Genomic DNA, 19971 nt, shown 5'->3' with positions numbered 1-19971 from the left:
ACAGCAGATTAAACTTTAAGATATGTAAAGGCCTATATTAAATTAATTTTGCGACCACATCAACAGATTAAATAATTTTTACTTTTTTGGTGTACCAAATTACCTGCGTAATGATGAAATATGTTGTGGACTAAATCCCTGATGAGAATGTCTAACTCTGCCTCTGGTTTGTACTAATTTACTAATGGACGGTGTGAAAATCTATGTACAATAAAACCAATGTAAATGGTGTTCCCTCGTTTTATTTGGCGTTTTAAGTATTAATTGTGATAACGGCAGTATTCGTGTATGAATCAAAATTTAAATAATGCGCTCCAAGCAAACAGGCACTCACACATGGCTAGAAATCAGAAGAGGGAAGGCGGGATTTAAGGCAGTATAACCAATGAGAGTGGAGTTTAAAAAACCCCCACAGAGCACAGTCACGTCTGCTGCCGATTTAAAGGGGCAGGCAGTCAGACAGCGGCAGCAGCAGCCACGGAGCTGCAAGAGAAGAGGCACGTTATGTGGATCATATGTCTACTGTGCCACGGTTACCGTGCCAAGGCAACCGTGGCACAGTAGATCTAAATTATTATTATTTTGGACATGCACACACACACACTAACGCACATACACACACATAAAAAAAAAACAATCACAAAAGGGCACTTTGGGCATCAAGGGGCAAAGGGGCAGGTGCTCAAGCCCCCCCCCCCCCCCCTAGCTTAGATTGTTAGCTCACCATAAATACAATATGTAACATGTTTTTAGTACATCATCTATTGAAAACATATGAACATAGTTTTCAGTACATGCTGTATTGTTGATACAGAGTTATTAAGTATAATTGGATTCATTATTAGGAAATGGTTTACTCCATTCTCTATTTCACAAAGTCCAATAGGGACACATCTACCTACCATCTAACAACCAATTGCATGTGACTGATCATTTGCTTTATCCAATGACTGAGTATCCATGTGGGTCAGCTACTGCTGCTGGCCGCTGCAGCAGCTCCTATTCATATGATATGAATTGCTCTTTCGGTAGCTTCCTGCACAGCCGAATGCGAACGTTGAGTGCGGAAAATGACTAAAAGCTAAAAACTCTATAATTAGTGGGATTCAAGGCAGTTAAAAGGGATGAAAATTCCACTTTTCGTGCAGTGTTCATTCTCACTGTTAGCAGTTTTAAACGTGTAACAAATATAAAAAAATACCTCTTGAATCTGAGTCATTTATAATTTATTCAATTAGTACAGCTTGTAGTATACCCTTAGTTGGAGCACTGCGTTTACAGAAAAAGGTATTTTGCAACAGATACAGGGGTTGGACAATGAAACTGAAACACCTGGTTTTAGACCACAATAATTTATTAGTATGGTGTAGGGCCTCCTTTTGTGGCCAATACAGCGTCAATTCGTCTTGGGAATGACATAAACAAGTCCTGCACAGTGGTCAGAGGGATTTTAAGCCATTCTTCTTGCAGGATAGTGGCCAGGTCACGACGTGATGCTGGTGGAGGAAAATGTTTCCTAACTCGCTCCTCCAAAACACCCCAAAGTGGCTCGATAATATTTAGATCTGGTGACTGTGCAGGCCATGGGAGATGTTCAACTTCACTTTCATGTTCATCAAAGCAATCTTTCACCAGTCTTGCTGTGTGTATTGGTGCATTGTCATCCTGATACACGGCACCTCCTTCAGGATACAATGTTTGAACCATTGGATGCACATGGTCCTCCAGAATGGTTCGGTAGTCCTTGGCAGTGACACGCCCATCTAGCACAAGTATGGGACCAAGGGAATGCCATGATATGGCAGCCCAAACCATCACTGATCCACCCCCATGCTTCACTCTGGGCATGCAACAGTCTGGGTGGTACGCTTCTTTGGGGCTTCTCCACACCGTAACTCTCCTGGATATGGGGAAAACAGCAAAGGTGGACTCATCAGAGAACAATACATGTTTCAAATTGTCCACAGCCCAAGATTGGCGCTCCTTGCACCATTGAATCTGACGTTTGGCATTGGCACGAGTGACCAAAGGTTTGGCTATAGCAGCCCGGCCGTGAATATTGACCCTGTGGAGCTCCTGATGGACAGTTTTGGTGGAAACAGGAGAGTTGAGGTGCACATTTAATTCTGCCGTGATTTGGGGAGCCGAGGTTTTATGTTTTTTGGATACAATCCGGGTTAGCACCCGGACATCCCTTTCAGACAGCTTCCTCTTGCGTCCACAGTTAATCCTGTTGGATGTGGTTCGTCCTTCTTGGTGGTATGCTGACATTACCCTGGATACCGTGGCTCTTGATACATCACAAAGACTTGCTGTCTTGGTCACAGATGAGCCAGCAAGACGTGCACCAACAATTTGTCCTCATTTGAACTCTGGTATGTCACCCATAATGTTGTGTGCATTGCAATATTTTGAGCAAAACTGTGCTCTTACCTTGCTAATTAGACCTTCACACTCTGCTCTTATTGGTTCAATGTGCAATTAATGAAGATTGGCCACCAGGCTGGTCCAATTTAGCCATGAAACCTCCCACACTAAAATGAGAGGTGTTTCAGTTTCTTTGTCCAACCCCTGTATGTGCAGATTATTTTAGCTAATTTAAAAACAAGTTTTCTAATTTTGTATTTCTTATAGATATCATTTGTGTTTCAGTCAAAGATTCTCTTAAGTCAGCCATATTCACATAATACTTATGCTGTGGTGAGGCTGACTCCATCTGAATAAATTAGTAGACATTTCCTGGATCAATAATGAAGCACCTTTTAGTAAATTTTTCTAGTTTACATATAAACCAGAGTAGTGTTTACATGCTTGATTGATGGTGCTATACATTAATCCATGTGGGTGTTGAACAGCAAGCTGTTTCTGCCCTTGTCAGAGTCCAACTTATATTTGCTATAAACACACCCAAAAAGCTGTCAGACACACTCAGAGGACCACTGCCTCAGGCAGGTCCCACACTAAAACACACTGCTGGGTGTGTGTTTGTCCCTGTCTCCAAGTAGACAATGGTATTGAGCAGCTGCAATGTTAAATGTCAATACAAGCTGCAAAGAGATCCATATTCAGTCACCGCCGGAACCTCGAGTGTTGATGGTAAAACTGCACATTCACACCTTTATTTAGAAAAGTCATTCGCTGATAAGGGTGTATAAGGGCCACAACTAAGATGAAATTCAGACAACAGAGATCATAAACACATTTATGACCTTTGAGTTCAAGAAAGTGCTGATTTTATAACCAGTTTCAAGAGAGGGTAAAGTTATAAGTTCTGTGGTAAGGTTGCAAGAATGAGAATCAGCTTTATTTACCAGGTATGTGTGCACATACGAGGATTGTGACTTTGGATTGTACAATGCATACAATGTGCTTACTTATACAATAATTCAATAACACTATTGTGCAGTAATAAAATCAAGCACAGTCTACAGTATAGAGAACACCTATAAGCACTCTATAGAAAAAACTGACTCAAACTATACTACGATAGTACAAGGAGCATAGTACAATGGAGTACAAATTATTATTATTATTATTTTTTATTGTTGTTGCAGTTATGTACAAGTCAGAGGTGGGAGTGATGTACAGGTGCACATACGAACATAAATGTCCACAATGTGATAAGTGCACATAATGCTATGATAAATATTATTTGTGGGGTTATGTGCGTGAGGTAGGTGAATTTGGTTTAAAGCATATACAGTATTACAGTATGAACAGTATTGTAACAGAGAATAATTCATAAACAACTAAGTTAAGTGGTAGCCTGTAAACAGGTGGCTGAATAGAGGCAAAATTACTGGGTTATTGCACAGGAGTTTTTTTTTTTGACACTGAGTCAGAGTTGGCTGTTCATCAGAGTGATGGCTTTTGGGAAGAAACAGTTCCTTAGTACTCATCCATTAACAGTGATTGGAATAACGACGTTGAAATAAATGGCGTTACTAACGCCGTTACTTTTTTCAGTAACAAGTAAACTAATTACTTTGACTGTCACTATAACGCCGTTATCATTGCCGACACCCCCATTACTGCACGTTACTCAAGTCGCACAATTAACTTTTTTTTTTTACTTCATGATAGGACTCGTGCGCATGTTGTCATGAGAGAAGGGAGGATGAAATAACCTCAAAGCAATTCCAAAAAAAAATAAAAATAAAATAAAAAACAAAGCAACTGGACTTTTGTTGCATTGTACAAACACACTTGAGGTGTTTCTCTCAGCATTTATTGGCTGATGTATAGTAAGATTACGTCTTCAGCCAATCGGAGAAATTGGGTAGGTGGGTGTTTCCGCATTCACAGTGGCGGGTGTTTAGTGCTTGATCCGTACCGGTAGCACGATCCGTTCCATCAGCTCATTTGCGCGTGCGCAAACAGAATAACTTCCGGTAGGCAATATTTCGTTTTTCTTAATTTTTCATTCTTTTGTATTTTTTCAAGATGGGGGTTTCTTTTTGTATATCTTTGTATTTGCGTCAATATTGCATATTCTAAAAATTAAACAACAGAAATACATAAAAAATACATTGTTTATTTATTTATTTTTATAGCAAAAATGTTTCCCAGTCGTGGTTAGGTAAATAGAAATATATAAACCATTTCTTAAAGTACAGAAAAAACCCAGCTATAAACACATAGGCATATAGAAACATATTTGATTTAGAATATTCTTCAGGTTTTTTTAAATAATTTATTTGATTTGCATATGTATGTATTTTATGCTTAATAAATGTATTTTAATAAGGTATGCCTTGGCTTTATGTGTGTTCTTTGTTCTATTCCCGTTCGGTTTTTGTAAAAAAATAAACAATACGGCTACTATAATGACGAGGTCTTGTCTAGTTTATGATGTGTACACCAGAGGGCACTAAAATCTCAATCGATAATTATACTTTCTAACTAGAAAAATTTCTGAAGAAATTTAGTAAGGCGCCTGCCACTTGGTGCGTACCGTACCGTCAGAAATAGCAAGAGGAAGTAACACTGCAAATTTCAGGTTCCTACGGTCTTCACAGCCCTCGCAGCGGCCGTTGAAAGGTGCCATGTTAAGTCAATGGACCTCCTAGGAGCCTCTTGCTAGCACCGTTGTCATGGAGACTCAGTGAGAGCTGCAGCCCTCTCTGTCTGTAAAGGCAGAAGAACTCTGGCTAAGCAGCAGTTGGTAGGACCTTCCTAAAGCTATTTCCGGTTAGCAACATGCTAACGGTTAGCCGCTAGCATGGCTGTGTTCAGTATCAGCGGGTGATGTTACTCTGTTAGTTTGGTTGAAATCCTGTACTGAGAAGTGCCTAAAAAGGGAGAAAATGCTAAAATTCACCAAATCTGTCAAGCAGAAGTTTGTACAGGCTTCCTAGAGCTACTTCCGGTTAGCAACATGCTAAACGTTAGCCGCTAACATGGTTGTGTTTGGTATCACTGGGTGAGTGTACTCTGTTAGTTTGATCCAAATCCTGTACTGGGATGAGCCTTAAATAGGGAGAAAAAACGTCGTTTATAACGTTGCCATGGTAACTGAAAATGGCGGGTGGTACAAAAAAATACTTCATGGGATCAGCACATATGTTTTAATATACACACTGTGGGGATTATAATACAAAAATCTTAGTCTGCCACGCCGGGTTTCGATCCCACGACCTCTTGCATGCAAAGCCTGCACTTTCCATCTGAGCTATACTGTAGCACCATATATGGGCATGCAGTATTGGGACCATAAGGGGTTTGGTCCCCCATTGAAAAGCATTGGATGTTTGACACCTCATAGCTTGGAGATGCCCAAATTTCTTGTGGAGCTTTCTCTCTAAAGTAAGAACAGACTGTGAAGCAGAAGATGGTGAGACCTTTCTAGAGCTACTTCCGGTTAGCAACATGCTAACAGTTAGCCGCTAACATGGTTGTGTTCAGTATCACCGGGTGATTGTACTCTGTCAGTTTGGTCCAAATCCTGTACTGGGAAGTGCCTCAAATAGGGGTGCCAATACTTAATGTCACCAAACGTGACCAAAGTTCATGGGTCAGATTGGCCTCCTTTAGCAACTCAGCCTCACCAGATCTGGGCCCAGAACTCAACATTTGACCAAAATGGTGTGTAGTGCCATTTCCCACATGTGGGTGGTGCTGTATTGGCCAAGTGGGTCGTGTCTAGGCATCATGCCAGGTCCTGTTGGAAGCAAAGACCCAATAGGAAAGCATGTAAAATCCAAAATGGGACAGTAAACTGACACATGGCTAAAAGTCACATGAAAATTTGAAAATGTTAAGAGGAAGTGACTGTGCGAATTTCAGATTTCTACATTAATCACAGCCGCTGCAGCTGGCGTCGAAAGTTGCCATTCTATCTCAATGGAACGTCTCCCACTGGCCCTCAGAGTTCCGTCGTCATGGAAACTCACTGACACAGCTGCAGCGGGCCAGTCTAAAAAAGTGCAGACACTTGGTGTCCAAGTCTGCCTATTGGATTATAATGGAGAACTTTGCCTCGAACAACGCACGATTTCTCCGGAACCGTAAATGGTAGAGACGTAATTTTTTCAGCGTTTATTTCCTAACGGATAGGGGAAGAAGAAAAGCTATCGTTTTTTGCTGGAAAAAGTTTAATAAAGGCGTAAAAAATTATGATCTAAATGGGATTTTTATGGATTTTCAGAAATCCTCTTAAAACGGTTCCGAACAAATCGCTGTAACTCAAAAAGTATAAGAGATATCAAAATAATTCTTTCACTATGAGTATCAGCAGGCTTTTGATGACCATGTAGCTCATTTTCATATTTTTACAAAAATCGGTGTAGACACAGCGACGATGTAAAAAAGTGGTTGATGTGGGAAAATGCAGCTCCAAAGCGTTTTTAAGATTTTGCACATTCACTACTCCCGAACAAATTGTTCCTGCGGAAAAACCGTAACAGTTATCCACAAAATTCCTTTTTTGTGAGTGCCAGAAGGGTTGGCACATTCATGTGTCAAAGTCTCATGTCTGTACATAAAACGGTTTAGGAGTAGCGACGATGCGAAAACATGTGATGTTTTGGATTTTTAGACGTCATTTTTCAAAACCGCTCCATAGGAAATGAATGGGGGAGGTTTCAGGTTTGTGTCGCTCTGAGGTGATTTGCGAAAAATCTATAAATGCCACACCAATGAGGGTTACATTTCCCGAATCCTGACAAAAATACCTACGTTTTGATGTATAATTTGTCTACATAGAGTGAAAATTGAGTGAGTAAGGTCAAGTTGTTCGGAGTTTTGAAATCTTTAAAAAAGCTAGAGTGGGCCACTCTAGCGGTTGGAGAATTCCGTCATTGACTTTCATTGTAAACGATGATTTCGCTGAATTTTGGACATGAGCTTTGAGGAGTAACTGTGAAGAGACGATAAAAGATATCCACATCCCGTTTTCACTTCTGAGTAGTTCACATAAATATCTACAAACTGGAAGTTAAATGGTGTTCGTAGGTGGAAGCATGACGATACAGTACAGCGTTGAAAATGGTCATTTGGAGGCTTTTTTGAGGCTTTCTTTCTCCCGGACTCCATTCATTCCTATGGGTTTTTTGGGGGTGGTTTTTCGCTAATTTTGTTGCCATGGTAACTCGAAATCCCAATCAAAGTAGTAGCACACTATTGCCGACCGAACCGCACATTTTGATACCTATATTGTGGGGGTGCACGCTACGGTTCGGGCCACATTAACGCACAAATAATTAAGAATATTAATAATAATAAAGAAGTCAGTTTAGAGGTGAATAGTAATAGGCCCTGCCCATGCATTTGCATTGGGAGGCAGTGCTGTGCTTCGCACAGCACTGCCTCCTCATTGCACATGCAAGGCAGGCGCCTAATAAAGAGTCCGTTTAGAGGTGAATAGTAATAGGTGCCTCCATGCATTTGCATGGGAGGCAGTGCTGTGCTTCGCACAGCACTGCCTCCTCATTGCAAATGCTATGGCAGGCGCCTAACTAGAAAAATTTCTGAAGAAATTTAGCAAGGCGCCTGCCACTTGGTGCGTACCGTACCGTCAGAAATAGCAACAGGAAGCAACACTGCGAATTTCAGCTTCCTACGGTCTTCACAGCCCCCGCAGCGGCCGTCGAAAGGTGCCATGTTAAGTCAATGGACCTCCTAGGAGCCTCTTGCTAGCAGCGTTGTCATGGAGACTCACTGACAGCTGCAGCCCTCTCTGTCTGTAAAGGTTGAAGAACTCTGGCTAAGCAGCAGTTAGTAGAACCTTCCTAAAGCTACTTCTGGTTAGCAACATGCTAACGGTTAGCCGCTAGCATGGTTGTGTTCAGTATCACCGGGTGATGTTACTCTGTTAGTTTGGTTGAAATCCTGTACTGAGAAGTGCCTAAAAAGGGAGAAAATCCTCAAATTCACCAAATCTGTCAAGCAGGAGTTTGTACAAGCTTCTTAGAGCTACTTCCGGTTAGCAACATGCTAACCGTTAGCCGCTAACATGGTTGTGTATGGTATCACTGGGTGAGTGTACTCTGTTAGTTTGGTCCAAATCCTGTACTGGGATGTGCCTCAAATAGGGAGAAAAAACGTTGTTTATAACGTTGCCATGGTAACTCAAAATGGCGGGTGGTACAATAAAATACTTCATGGGATCAGCACACATGTTTTAATATACACACTGTGGGGATTATAATACAAAACTCCAAGTTTTCCATACCGGGAATCGATCCCACGACCTCTTGCATGCAAAGCCTGCACTTTCCATCTGTGCTACACTGTAGCGCCATATATGGGCATGCATTATTGGAAACATAAGTGGTTTGATCCAAAATGGCACCGAAAACTGACACATGGCTGAAAGTCACATGGAAATTTTAAAATGTTAAGAGGAAGTGACTGTGCGAATTTCAGATTTCTACATTAATCACAGCCACTGCAGTGAGCGATGAAAGTTGCCATTGTATCTCAATGGAGCGTCTAGCTCTGGCCCTCAGAGTTCCGTCGTCATGGAAACTCACTCACACACCTGCAGCGGCCGAAGTGCAGACACTTTGGTCACAATAAGTCCCATTGGATTATAATGGAGAACTTTGCCTCGAACAACGCACGATTTCTCCGGAACCGTAAATGGTAGAGACGTAATTTTTTCTGTGTTTATTTCGTAAAGGATAGGGGAAGAAGACTTGCTATCGGTTTTTGCTGGAAAAAGTTTAATAAAGGCGTAAAAAATTATGATCTAAAGGACATTTTTATGAAATTTCAGAAATCCTCTGAAAATGATCCTGAACAAATCGCTCTGGCTAAAAAAGTATAAGAGATATCAAAATAATTCTTTCACTGTGAGTATCAGCAGGCTTTTGATGACCATGTAGCTCATTTTCATATTTTTACAAAAATCGGTGTAGGCACAGCGACGATGTAAAAAAGTGGATGATGTGGGAAAATGCAGCTCCAAAGCGATTTCAGGATTTTGCACATTCGCTACTCCCGAACAAATTGTTCCTGTGGAAAAACCGTAACAGTTATCCACAAAATTCATTTTTCTTGAGTGCCAGAAGGGTTGGGACATTCATGTGTGAAAGTCTCATGTCTGTACATAAAACGGTTTAGGAGTAGCGACGATGCGAAAACATGTGATGTTTTGGATTTTTAGACGTCATTTTTCAAAACCGCTCCATAGGAAATGAATGGGGGAGGTTTCGGGTTTGTGTCGGTCTGAGGTGATTTGCGAAAAATCTATAAATGCCACACCAATGAAGGTTACATTTCCCGAATCCTGACAAAAATACCTACGTTTTGATGTATAATTTGTCTACGTAGAGTGAAAATTGAGCGAGAAAGGTCAAGTTGTTTGGAGTTTTGAAATCTTTAAAAAAGCTAGAGTGGCCCACTCTAGCGGTTGGAGAATTCCGTCATTGACTTTCATTGTAAACGATGATTTCGCTGATTTTTGGACATGAGCTTTGAGGAGTACTTGTGAGGAGACGATAACAGATATCCACATCCCGTTTTCACTTCTGAGTAGGTCACAGAAATATCTACAAACTGGAAGTTAAACGGTGTTCGTAGGTGAAAGCATGGCGACACAGTACAGCGTTGAAAATGGTCTTTTGAAGGCTTTTTTTAGGCTTTCTTTCTACCCGACTCCATTCATTCCTATGGGTTTTTTGGGGGTGGTTTTTCGCTAATTATGTTGCCATGGTAACTCGAAACCCCAATCAAAGTAGTAGCACACTATTCCCGACCGAGCCGCACGTTTTGATACCTATGTTGTGGGGGTGCACGCCACGGTTCGGGCCACATTAAGCGTCAAACAATTAAGAATATTAATAACTAGAAAAATTTCTGAAGAAATTTAGCAAGGCGCCTGCCACTTGGTGCGTACCGTACCGTCAGAAATAGCAACAGGAAGTAACACTGCGAATTTCAGGTTCCTACGGTCTTCACAGCCCTCGCAGCGGCCGTTGAAAGGTGCCATGTTAAGTCAATGGACCTCCTAGGAGCCTCTTGCTAGCAGCGTTGTCATGGAGACTCACTGACAGCTACAGCCCTCTCTGTCTGTAAAGGCAGAACAACTCTGGCTAAGCAGCTGTTGGTAGGACCTTCCTAAAGCTATTTCCGGTTAGCAACATGCTAACGGTTAGCCGCTAGCATGGCTGTGTTCAGTATCACCGGGTGATGTTACTCTGTTAGTTTGGTTGAAATCCTGTACTGAGAAGTGCCTAAAAAGGGAGAAAATCCTAAAATTCACCAAATCTGTCAAGCAGAAGTTTGTACAGGCTTCCTAGAGCTAATTCCGGTTAGCAGCATGCTAACCGTTAGCCGTTAGCATGGTTGTGTTCAGTATCACCGGGTGATTGTACTCTGTCAGTTTGGTCCAAATCCTGTACTGGGATGTGCCTCAAATAGGGAGAAAATCCGTCATTTATAACGTTGCCATGGTAACTCAAAATGGCGGGTGGTACAAAAAATACTTCATGGGATCAGCACACATGTTTTGATATTCACACTGAGAGGATTATAATACAAAACTACAAGTCTTCCATAACGGGAATCGATCCCACGACCTCCTGCATGCAAAGCCTGAACTTTCCATCTGTGCTACACTGTAGCACCATATATGGGCATGCATTATTGGAAACATAAGTGGTTTGATCCAAAATGGCACAGAAAACTGACACATGGCTGAAAGTCGCATGGAAATTTTAAAATGTTAAGAGGAAGTGACTGTGCGAATTTCAGATTTCTACATTAATCACAGCCACTGCAGTGAGCGATGAAAGTTGCCATTGTATCTCAATGGAGCGTCTCGCTCTGGCCCTCAGAGTTCCGTCGTCATGGCAACTCACTGACACACCTGCAGCGGCCGTCTACAAAAGTGCAGAGACTTTGCTCACAATAAGTCCCATTGGATTATAATGGAGAACTTTGCCCCGAACAATGCTTCATATCTCCTGATCCATAAATGGTAGAGACGTAATTTTTTCAGCGTTTATTTCCTAACGGATAGGGGAAGAAGAAAAGCTATCGTTTTTTGCTAGAAAAAGTTTAATAAAGGCGTAAAAAATTATGATCTAAATGGCATTTTTATGGATTTTCAGAAATCCTCTAAAAAGGGTCCCGAACAAATCGCTGTAACTCAAAAAGTATAAGAGATATCAAAATAATTCTTTAACCATGAGTATCAGCAGGCTTTTGAGGACCAAGTAGCTCATTTTCATATTTTTACAAAAATCGGTGTAGGCACAGCGACGATGTAAAAAAGTGGTTGATGTGGGAAAATGCAGCTCCAAAGCGTTTTTAGGATTTTGCACATTCGCTACTCCCGAACAAATTGTTCCTGCGGAAAAACCGTAACTGTTATCCACAAAATTCATTTTTTGTGAGTGCCAGAAGGGTTGGGACATTCATGTGTGAAAGTCTCATGTCTGTACATAAAACGGTTTAGGAGTAGCGACGATGCGAAAACATGTGATGTTTTGGATTTTTAGACGTCATTTTTCAAAACCGCTCCATAGGAAATGAATGGGGGAGGTTTCGGGTTTGTGTCGGTCTGAGGTGATTTGCGAAAAATCTATAAATGCCACACCAATGAGGGTTACATTTCCCGAATCCTGACAAAAATACCTACGTTTTGATGTATAATTTGTCTACATAGAGTGAAAATTGAGCGAGAAAGGTCAAGTTGTTCGGAGTTTTGAAATCTTTAAAAAAGCTAGAGTGGCCCACTCTAGCGGTTGGAGAATTCCGTCATTGACTTTCATTGTAAACGATGATTTCGCTGATTTTCGGACATGAGCTTTGAGGAGTACTTGTGAGGAGACGATAACAGATATCCACATCCCGTTTACACTTCTGAGTAGTTCACAGATATATCTACAAACTGGAAGTTAAACGGTGTTCATAGGTGAAAGCATGGCGACACAGTACAGCGTTGAAAATGGTCATTTGGAGGCTTTTTTGAGTTTTTCTTTCTACCCGATAACATTGATCCCTATGGGATTTTTGGGGGTGGTTTTTCGTTAATTTTGTTGCCATGGTAACTCGAAACCCCAATAAAAGTAGTAGCACACATCTCGTAATCGAGCCGCACGTTTTTATACCTCAATTGTGGGGGTGCACGCTATGGTTCGGGCAGCATTAATCGTGAAGGAAGAATAAGTAAAGAATAATAAAGAGAGTGGTTTAGAGGTGAATAGTAATAGGTGCCTCCATGCATTTGCATGGGAGGCAGTGCTGTGCTTCGCACAGCACTGCCTCCTCATTGCAAATGCTATGGCAGGCGCCTAATAAGATCGAGACGCGTTTAGAGGTGCATAGTAATAGGTGCCTCCATGCATTTGCATGGGAGGCAGTGCTGTGCTTCGCACAGCACTGCCTCCTCATTGCAAATGCTATGGCAGGCGCCTAATAAAGAGTCCGTTTAGAGGTGAATAGTAATAGGTGCCTCCATGCATTTGCATGGGAGGCAGTGCTGTGCTTCGCACAGCACTGCCTCCTCATTGCAAATGCTATGGCAGGCGCCTAATAATAAATAAGCCGTTTAGAGGTGCATAGTAATAGGTGCCTCCATGCATTTGCATTGGAGGCAGTGCTGTGCTTCGCACAGCACTGCCTCCTCATTGCAAATGCTATGGCAGGCGCCTAATAAAACAAATGTTTAGTACAAGATTATATCCATCCATCCATCCATCCATTTTCTAATCCGCTTAGTCCCTCATGGGGTCACGGTTATATGTATAACAAAATTCACCGTATAATTAAGGATGATAATATTTTTTGCTAGTGCTGTTTGAACAAATAATAAAACTAATAGAGTTTGAATTCATCAGCACACCTCTGTGCAGGTACTTGTCTTTGTTGTCGTGCACTGTCGTGCACATCTAGCTTGTGAAACAAGCTCTGAGAAGGTGGGGGCCGGGGGCGGGGGGAACGAAAAAGTATCGCAATAGTTACTTTTACTGGTAACTAGTTACTTTTATAGTGGAGTAACTCGGTTACTTTTTGGGAGAAGTAACTAGTAACTATAACTAATTACTTTTTCAAAGTAACGTGCCCAACACTGTCCAGTAATAAGGGGAGACATTGAAATACGTGACCAGGGTAAGCAGGGTTTCCCGCAGCGCTATCTTGGCGAGTGACGCTAACACGCGGTTTTTTGTTGCTTTCGCGCGTGCGTGAATGGCAGGGAAAAAACCCAGGGATACCCCCCCCCCGCTCCGCAAGCCGGTCCGCGGAAAACGTGTCGTCCACCCCCCCCCCCCCCCGCTCCGCGAGCCGGTACGCGGAAAACGTGTCGTCCACCCCCACCCCCCCCCCCCCCCCCCACCACCCCCCCCCCCCCCCCGCTCCGCAAGTCGGCCCGCCTCGCATAAGCAAATTACTGCGGGAAACACTGGTAAGATGGATCTGCAGTGATTTTTTTTTTTTTTTTTCTTGCCCATTTCCTGATTTTGGAAATGTATAAGTCCTAAATGGAGGGCAGGATGGCGGCAATGATCTTTTCTGTAGTCCTGCAGAGGATGCCTTCTGCAGGATTTTGATTCAGCGTATGCTGAACGAGTCAAAAGAAGGGCCAGGCGCATTTCCACTAATCCCAGTCACCTATGCAATGCACTGTCTGCCCCTCTCCCATCAGGTAAACGCTTCAGAAGAATCAATTCCAAAACTAATAAACTTAGAAATAACTTCTTTCCAAGAGCTGTTAGGGCTATCGCCCCCTAATGGGAGCTGCAGTCCAACATATATGTTAAAATCACTCCACTGTTATTGTTCCTCAGCAGAGGGCGATAGACCCCTGCTGAGAGGTTGTCCATCAAATGTCCATCATATCTTACAACCATGTTACAATCCATCTGATGTTAAATATGTTAAAGTCAATGATATTTTAAAACCACTTACAGTTATTGCCTATTTGCACACTCTTCTCTCAGGAAATATCAATTGCACATTTCTGTAAATGTAGCCTGTCTGTTGTTGTCTGGCCCTGTCGTTTTTAGAGGCAGATTCAAAGAAGTGATTGATTAGCAGAGAACAGACTTGATGATGGCTGTCCCTCTCTTCTTCTTGTTATGATGTGGTCTTAATGTTGCCGGCTCTCATTGCTCAACAACACACAGACACTGGTGTCCGCTGCTATGTGTTTGTCTATTATATGTGCCTGCAAGTTGGTTTGGGGTCTTGAACCGTTCAAACAGAAGTCCGATGGCGGTCGCATTTAATTAGTAGTGTAACCAAGCTTTCTGGGTTCTTTACTGGCACTGCGTGAGGTGGAAGAAGAGTGGACATGGAGCTGGGCTTTTGGGTTGCCGGGTGACTCAGCCGGAGTCTTATTTTTCCAGCACTTCTGTACAAAACACCAGCACTTCATTTATACTGCTTCCAAGAGGCCTTTTGTATTACAATGTTGTGGGTTGCCTTTTGGGCTAGTTTGTTTTCATTAAGCTGGTTTGTTTGTTTCTCTCTCAAGAACTAGCAACACTGATTCACACATAATTTTTTTAAGATGCTGCTACCTGGGATAGAATTTTCTTCTCAAATGCTTCCACTGCTGTGTAAAATTTAAAATTTAAAAGTAGTTTATGCTGAACTAAAACATCTATTCCCTCAAACTGAAGACGTGTGACACAGACTGATGGCTGTTGGTTAACGGTTAGTGGTTAGCAGCTTGCAGCTAGCATTAGCTTTGTCTAATTTCCTTATACACGGTGTAATGGTAGTGAAGTTCAGTGTTTCTCCTACCATTCTACAAGGGGAGGTGCCTGAGCCCGCAACTAAATCCCAATCCCTCCAAGTAGGCCATGGCATGTAGTAAATTATTACACGCCTTTGCATGTTCACGGTTAATTTTATTAAAATTTGCCTCTCTAAATAGTGCCAGATTGCATCCTGAGCTATTTCTGTGTCTAGGCATCTGCAAGACGGACATGGGTCCACGGGCAGGTACGTGCAAAGCTCAATTTTACAACGTGTATGTTGTGTCACACCATAGACTGCTCGATGGGAAGAAGTCTTCATATAAAGCTGTTTTACATGTGACACTGAGAGGTATGTGGTGGGTGCCTGATGTGGGAAAAGTGGGAATTTGTTTCAAGAAACTAAGCCAATAAAGAAAAGCTCAACTAACGAGAGTAAACCGTCTGCGGAGAGTCTGCACGACTCACAGTATACGCACAGTACATCCAGATGTACGGGAGCCTTGTTTGTAAAAAAAGTCATCACTCCTACTTCTAGCTCAAAGTCACCTGGGTTTGCACTCAGTTAAACTCACACTCCCCCCCAGCAGAGGGAGTGTGCTGAGTTCCCTAACAGAATTTGTATTGCTTGCACTAGGAGGGCGAGATCCAACAGGATAAACATATGTTTATTTCATGTGGTGTCCCGATTACTTCAATATACTGAGAAGCTTTACCTAAAACTAGGGCTGGGCAACGATTAAAATATTTAATCGCGATTAATCGCATAATTTGCCTGATTAATCATGATTAATCGCATTGTATTTACAAACTCCAAGAATGAATTCAAAAGTAGTGTAAATAGCACTTTTATTTTAATGTTCTGCTGCCATATGAACTAAAGTGTTGTAACATTTGTAGCACTTATCAGTAACAAATATTTTGTGTAAAGCTCAACTTAGACATGTAAAACAAAAAATAGCAATAATAATAAATTAAAGCTTATTGCCACTGACAGGGAATTCTCTTTATGAGGAAAAAATCTACCAAAAACAGGCAATTTCTGAGGTAACAGCAGGGAGCAGCATTACCATTTTATGTTCAATACCAAAGTTTAACTTGGCAGTGGTTACAACTAACTTGTTTCTGTCATATTCGATGCTGGAAGAACTTTAAACTGAAATGCTTGCTAACTCGATATGCTTGCGTTTATTTGACGTTAACACGCGGTTTTTTGTTGTTGCTTTCTCGCGTCCATATAGTGAATGGAAGGGGAAAAACAGGCAAAAACACATGGATACTGTGAAACGAGAAGCGACTTCACCGACGGCGTCGATGCAGACCCCGCTCCACTCCGCACAAAACTTGTTCCGTTCTCCAACTCACCGCCTCGCCTAAGCAAATTCCTGCGGGAAACACCGCCTTCCCCATGTCAGCTTTGTTTTTTTCCGGCCAGCATCTTTCTTACTCTGAATCCGAGGTTTGGCTGACAGCGAGGTTATTGGGGCATTATCGCCACCTACTGTTCTGATTCAAACCCGTACACCGCAGCAACAGACCTTCACAAAATAAAAGCATGTGAGCAACACGCGTTAATGCGCGTTAAAGTAAATATTGCCGTTAATAGTCTAATGAGTTAACGCGAAATTAACGCGTTAACTTGCCCAGCCCTACCTAAAACAAATGAAACAGATCACATCTGTTTAAGCTCTATTATTATAAACATTAAAGCTTAATACAGCACATTGTCAACAATTAAACGACTATATGGTAATTTTCAGGTGTCTTACAAAAATACTATTTGCTTTGATTGTCACAAATGGATAAAAGTCTGTCTGTTGGAAACAAAAATCCACCTTCCTGCGTCCATATGAAATAAGATGGCTGATTTATTTTTGGAAAACGCATTTTGTTGCTAGATAAACCCCATGAATGGACCAGAAACAGCATTTGGATAAGCGAGAAATTGGTAGTGTTTTCCTTCTCTCTCTCCAAACGGAAAACATTTTACTAGATTGTGTTAACATACTTACTAGTCACAACCTCTTCACACAGTCGAATCCAGACCATCCATTTAAGCTATAAATGCACTGTTCTTTAAAGCTGATGTTTTTTTCCTGTCATCTCAACAAATACCTTTGCCAGTACCAGGAAGATGGAACCTCCAACAAATGTATTCAGTAATTGTGAAGGAATTTGCCCTTTTTGATGAATCTGTTGGATCTAGTTTTTAAAGCAAAGACCTCTTGACATTTTCCCTGTTTTTGTGCTTTCAGGTACATGTTAATCACTGACTTGGCTGCTACAGTAAGCTTCTTGGAGCTGTGTGAGGAAGTGAAAACAATGTGCAGCGTTGCTAAGCAACAGCCGATCACTCTCAAATGGATTGATGATGAAGGTGAATGAGCTACATGGTCAGATGCCGTACATCAGTCTGACTTCTAGAAATTTCTCTATACATGTATATCAGAATGCCTTTTGGAGCACTGCTGCAAACTGAAGTTCATTTCCTGAAATCTTGGCCACTTCACAAGTCACCACCATCTCATCATGGTGCACTTGGAAAGGATTTCATGTCTTACGTTTACCTGGTTATGCCAGAGATGGACTGGAGTTTGGGACTCTAACATGAGTCAAATTATATTAGCTGTTTTAGTTCTATAAATATTTTTCATTTTGGAGAATTGCAGCTACCAATGATTGGATTAATAATAGCAAATACTGAGGGGATAGTAGAGAAACCTGTCTGGTGCTATGTTAAAGATTTAAGCTCTATGAAATCCAATAATTTCCTTTCACACAGATGTTGGTTGTGCTATACAATTTTCTGCTCAAAGAATGGAAATTCTGTCCAATTCCAAGTTAATTTAGGGTAACGTGAGGATTGTGTTAGTTTTGTCAGTGTTTAATTTGAGAAAATTGTGCTTCATCCAAGTTAAGTGACGGATGAGGGTGGAGGGGTTTATGAGTGCGTTGGAAATGTTAATCCGAATGTCATCTGCATAACATTGGAAACGGATGCCATGACAGTGGATGATGCCACCCCCCCATCCATTATCCAGGTTCCTTAACTGATGTTGGGACTTTAAAGTTCACCACAACACCAATTTCTAAAACTGCAGAGAAAGTTGCAGCTCTGATCAGCGGTGGGCTGGGGTTGAAATTCAGCCCTGCTAATAACATTAAAAAGAACAATGATGAACATTACAGAATTTGCTGGGTTAGAACACAAATGTCCCTGAACAGATGAAATGACCATTACCATTAAATTCTGATTGAATAGTTAGCTTAAATATAAAACAGTCTTAACCAAAATCGGTGAGTTCAGAGAGCATTTATACAAACACATCTCACCCCATCCCATTCCTCAATAACAACCTGTATGTGTTTGCAGGAGATCCTTGTACCATCTCGTCTCAGATGGAGCTAGAGGAGGCACTGCGGATTCACAGTAGAACCAAGAGATCTGGATTGCTGCTGCATGGTAAGTTTTTTTTCTCCACCGTTTTGAAACAGGACCTTATATTAGCCTTTGTTTTTTCTTTTTCTGCATCTGATAACGTCCGCTTTTTATTTGTCATAGGACTGGACGATAAATCAATAACAGAGGTGTGGTTCAATAGAAAAAAAGGGTCAATAAAAAGTTCAATAGAAGAACAGTTTTCCTTCTTTTTTCATTCTAGCCTATCATGTTGGTTAATTCTACACTCATTACATCCTCCCAATCAGTCACAAACACAGACCCAGGAACACTCCTTCACCAAGCTTCAAAGAGTTCAAGACGGGTAATTTGTTCCTTTTTTAAACTTTCAGTTTTGGTTAAAAAGTTGGTTGAATAAAAGGGTTGTGGCCATAATTTCTAGATGCAGCACTCCAAGGTTTAATTCCCGCCCTCATAACCTTTGCTGCAGTCTTTCCCATTTTCTCCTTTTTAATTTCCTTTCTGAATACGGTCATTTTACTGTAGGCTGACTCAATATGGCTGACTCAAAATCCAAGGTATCTATATAACATTTTACATTGAATCATGTTTAGTGGTGTCCCTTGTTAATTTCCTATTTAACAGAAATCAGAATTAATTTTTAGATTTTTATTTAAATTGAGCATTTAAAATAAATGAATACATGGATCTAAAGCAGGGCTATTTGACTTGCGGCCTGCGGGGTTGGTTATTACAGTCCGTCCTGCAATGGCTTATTTATAAAAATAAAGAAATAATTGTAAATAATATGTGACAGAAAATCAAAAACTGTATTAGGGCAGAGGGAAAAATGGCATGGCAGCCAAATTACTCACTGTTGATGACAGATTAAACTGATAATGACATTAAACAAATGTCTTCTTTTTAAGTCCTCTTTAAAATGATGTCCTGTCAGGTTATCCCTGAACTGATGAACGTTTTCTTTAACCTCTGCTATTCAGTGGGCTCACAGCTGTCTTCTCAGAGTGTGTGACAAAGACCACTGTCTGTAAATACTGGGCAAACAGCAACATATTACCCTGGCAATTTCGATGGCAATGACTTGAGTTCAATAAACCTTTATAGCAGCAGAAATATGCTCAGAAGAGATCTACTTAGAACCAGCATGATATTCTAAAAGTACAGACTGAAGCCATCATTATAGATCATTATCTATAAGTTCAGACAAAAAAGACCTTTCAACTGGTTGTTATCACTATAAATTCAGGTAGTTACATTAAGAGATATGACATTAAGAGTTATGTCTCAATTAGAGAGCTAAAGCCCCCCTTGCTGTAGCTAATTGAGCTAGTGAATTGATGTGATTGGCTGAGACTGTGGTAAGGCATATTGTGTCACTTCCTGTTTTCTGCTTCTGTGGTG

The 19971-nt window shown here is 41.3% G+C and overlaps 1 protein-coding gene across 2 annotated transcripts in view; it reads left to right on the top strand.

Annotated features, from left to right (window-relative positions):
• prkcz (protein kinase C, zeta) overlaps positions 1 to 19971 on the top strand; it is a 229631-nt gene that overhangs the window by 13624 nt on the left and 196036 nt on the right. For both annotated transcript variants that reach the window (XM_036141694.1, XM_036141676.1), the window contains exons 2-3: positions 17405 to 17526; positions 18523 to 18612. In XM_036141694.1, coding sequence (XP_035997587.1) covers positions 17405 to 17526; positions 18523 to 18612 — 212 coding nt within the window. The remainder of the gene's footprint in view (positions 1 to 17404; positions 17527 to 18522; positions 18613 to 19971) is intronic.

Source organism: Fundulus heteroclitus, chromosome 1 (genome assembly GCF_011125445.2).
Source record: "Fundulus heteroclitus isolate FHET01 chromosome 1, MU-UCD_Fhet_4.1, whole genome shotgun sequence".
Taxonomy (NCBI): Eukaryota; Metazoa; Chordata; class Actinopteri; order Cyprinodontiformes; family Fundulidae; genus Fundulus; species Fundulus heteroclitus.
This window is presented reverse-complemented; position numbering and strand designations above follow the sequence as displayed.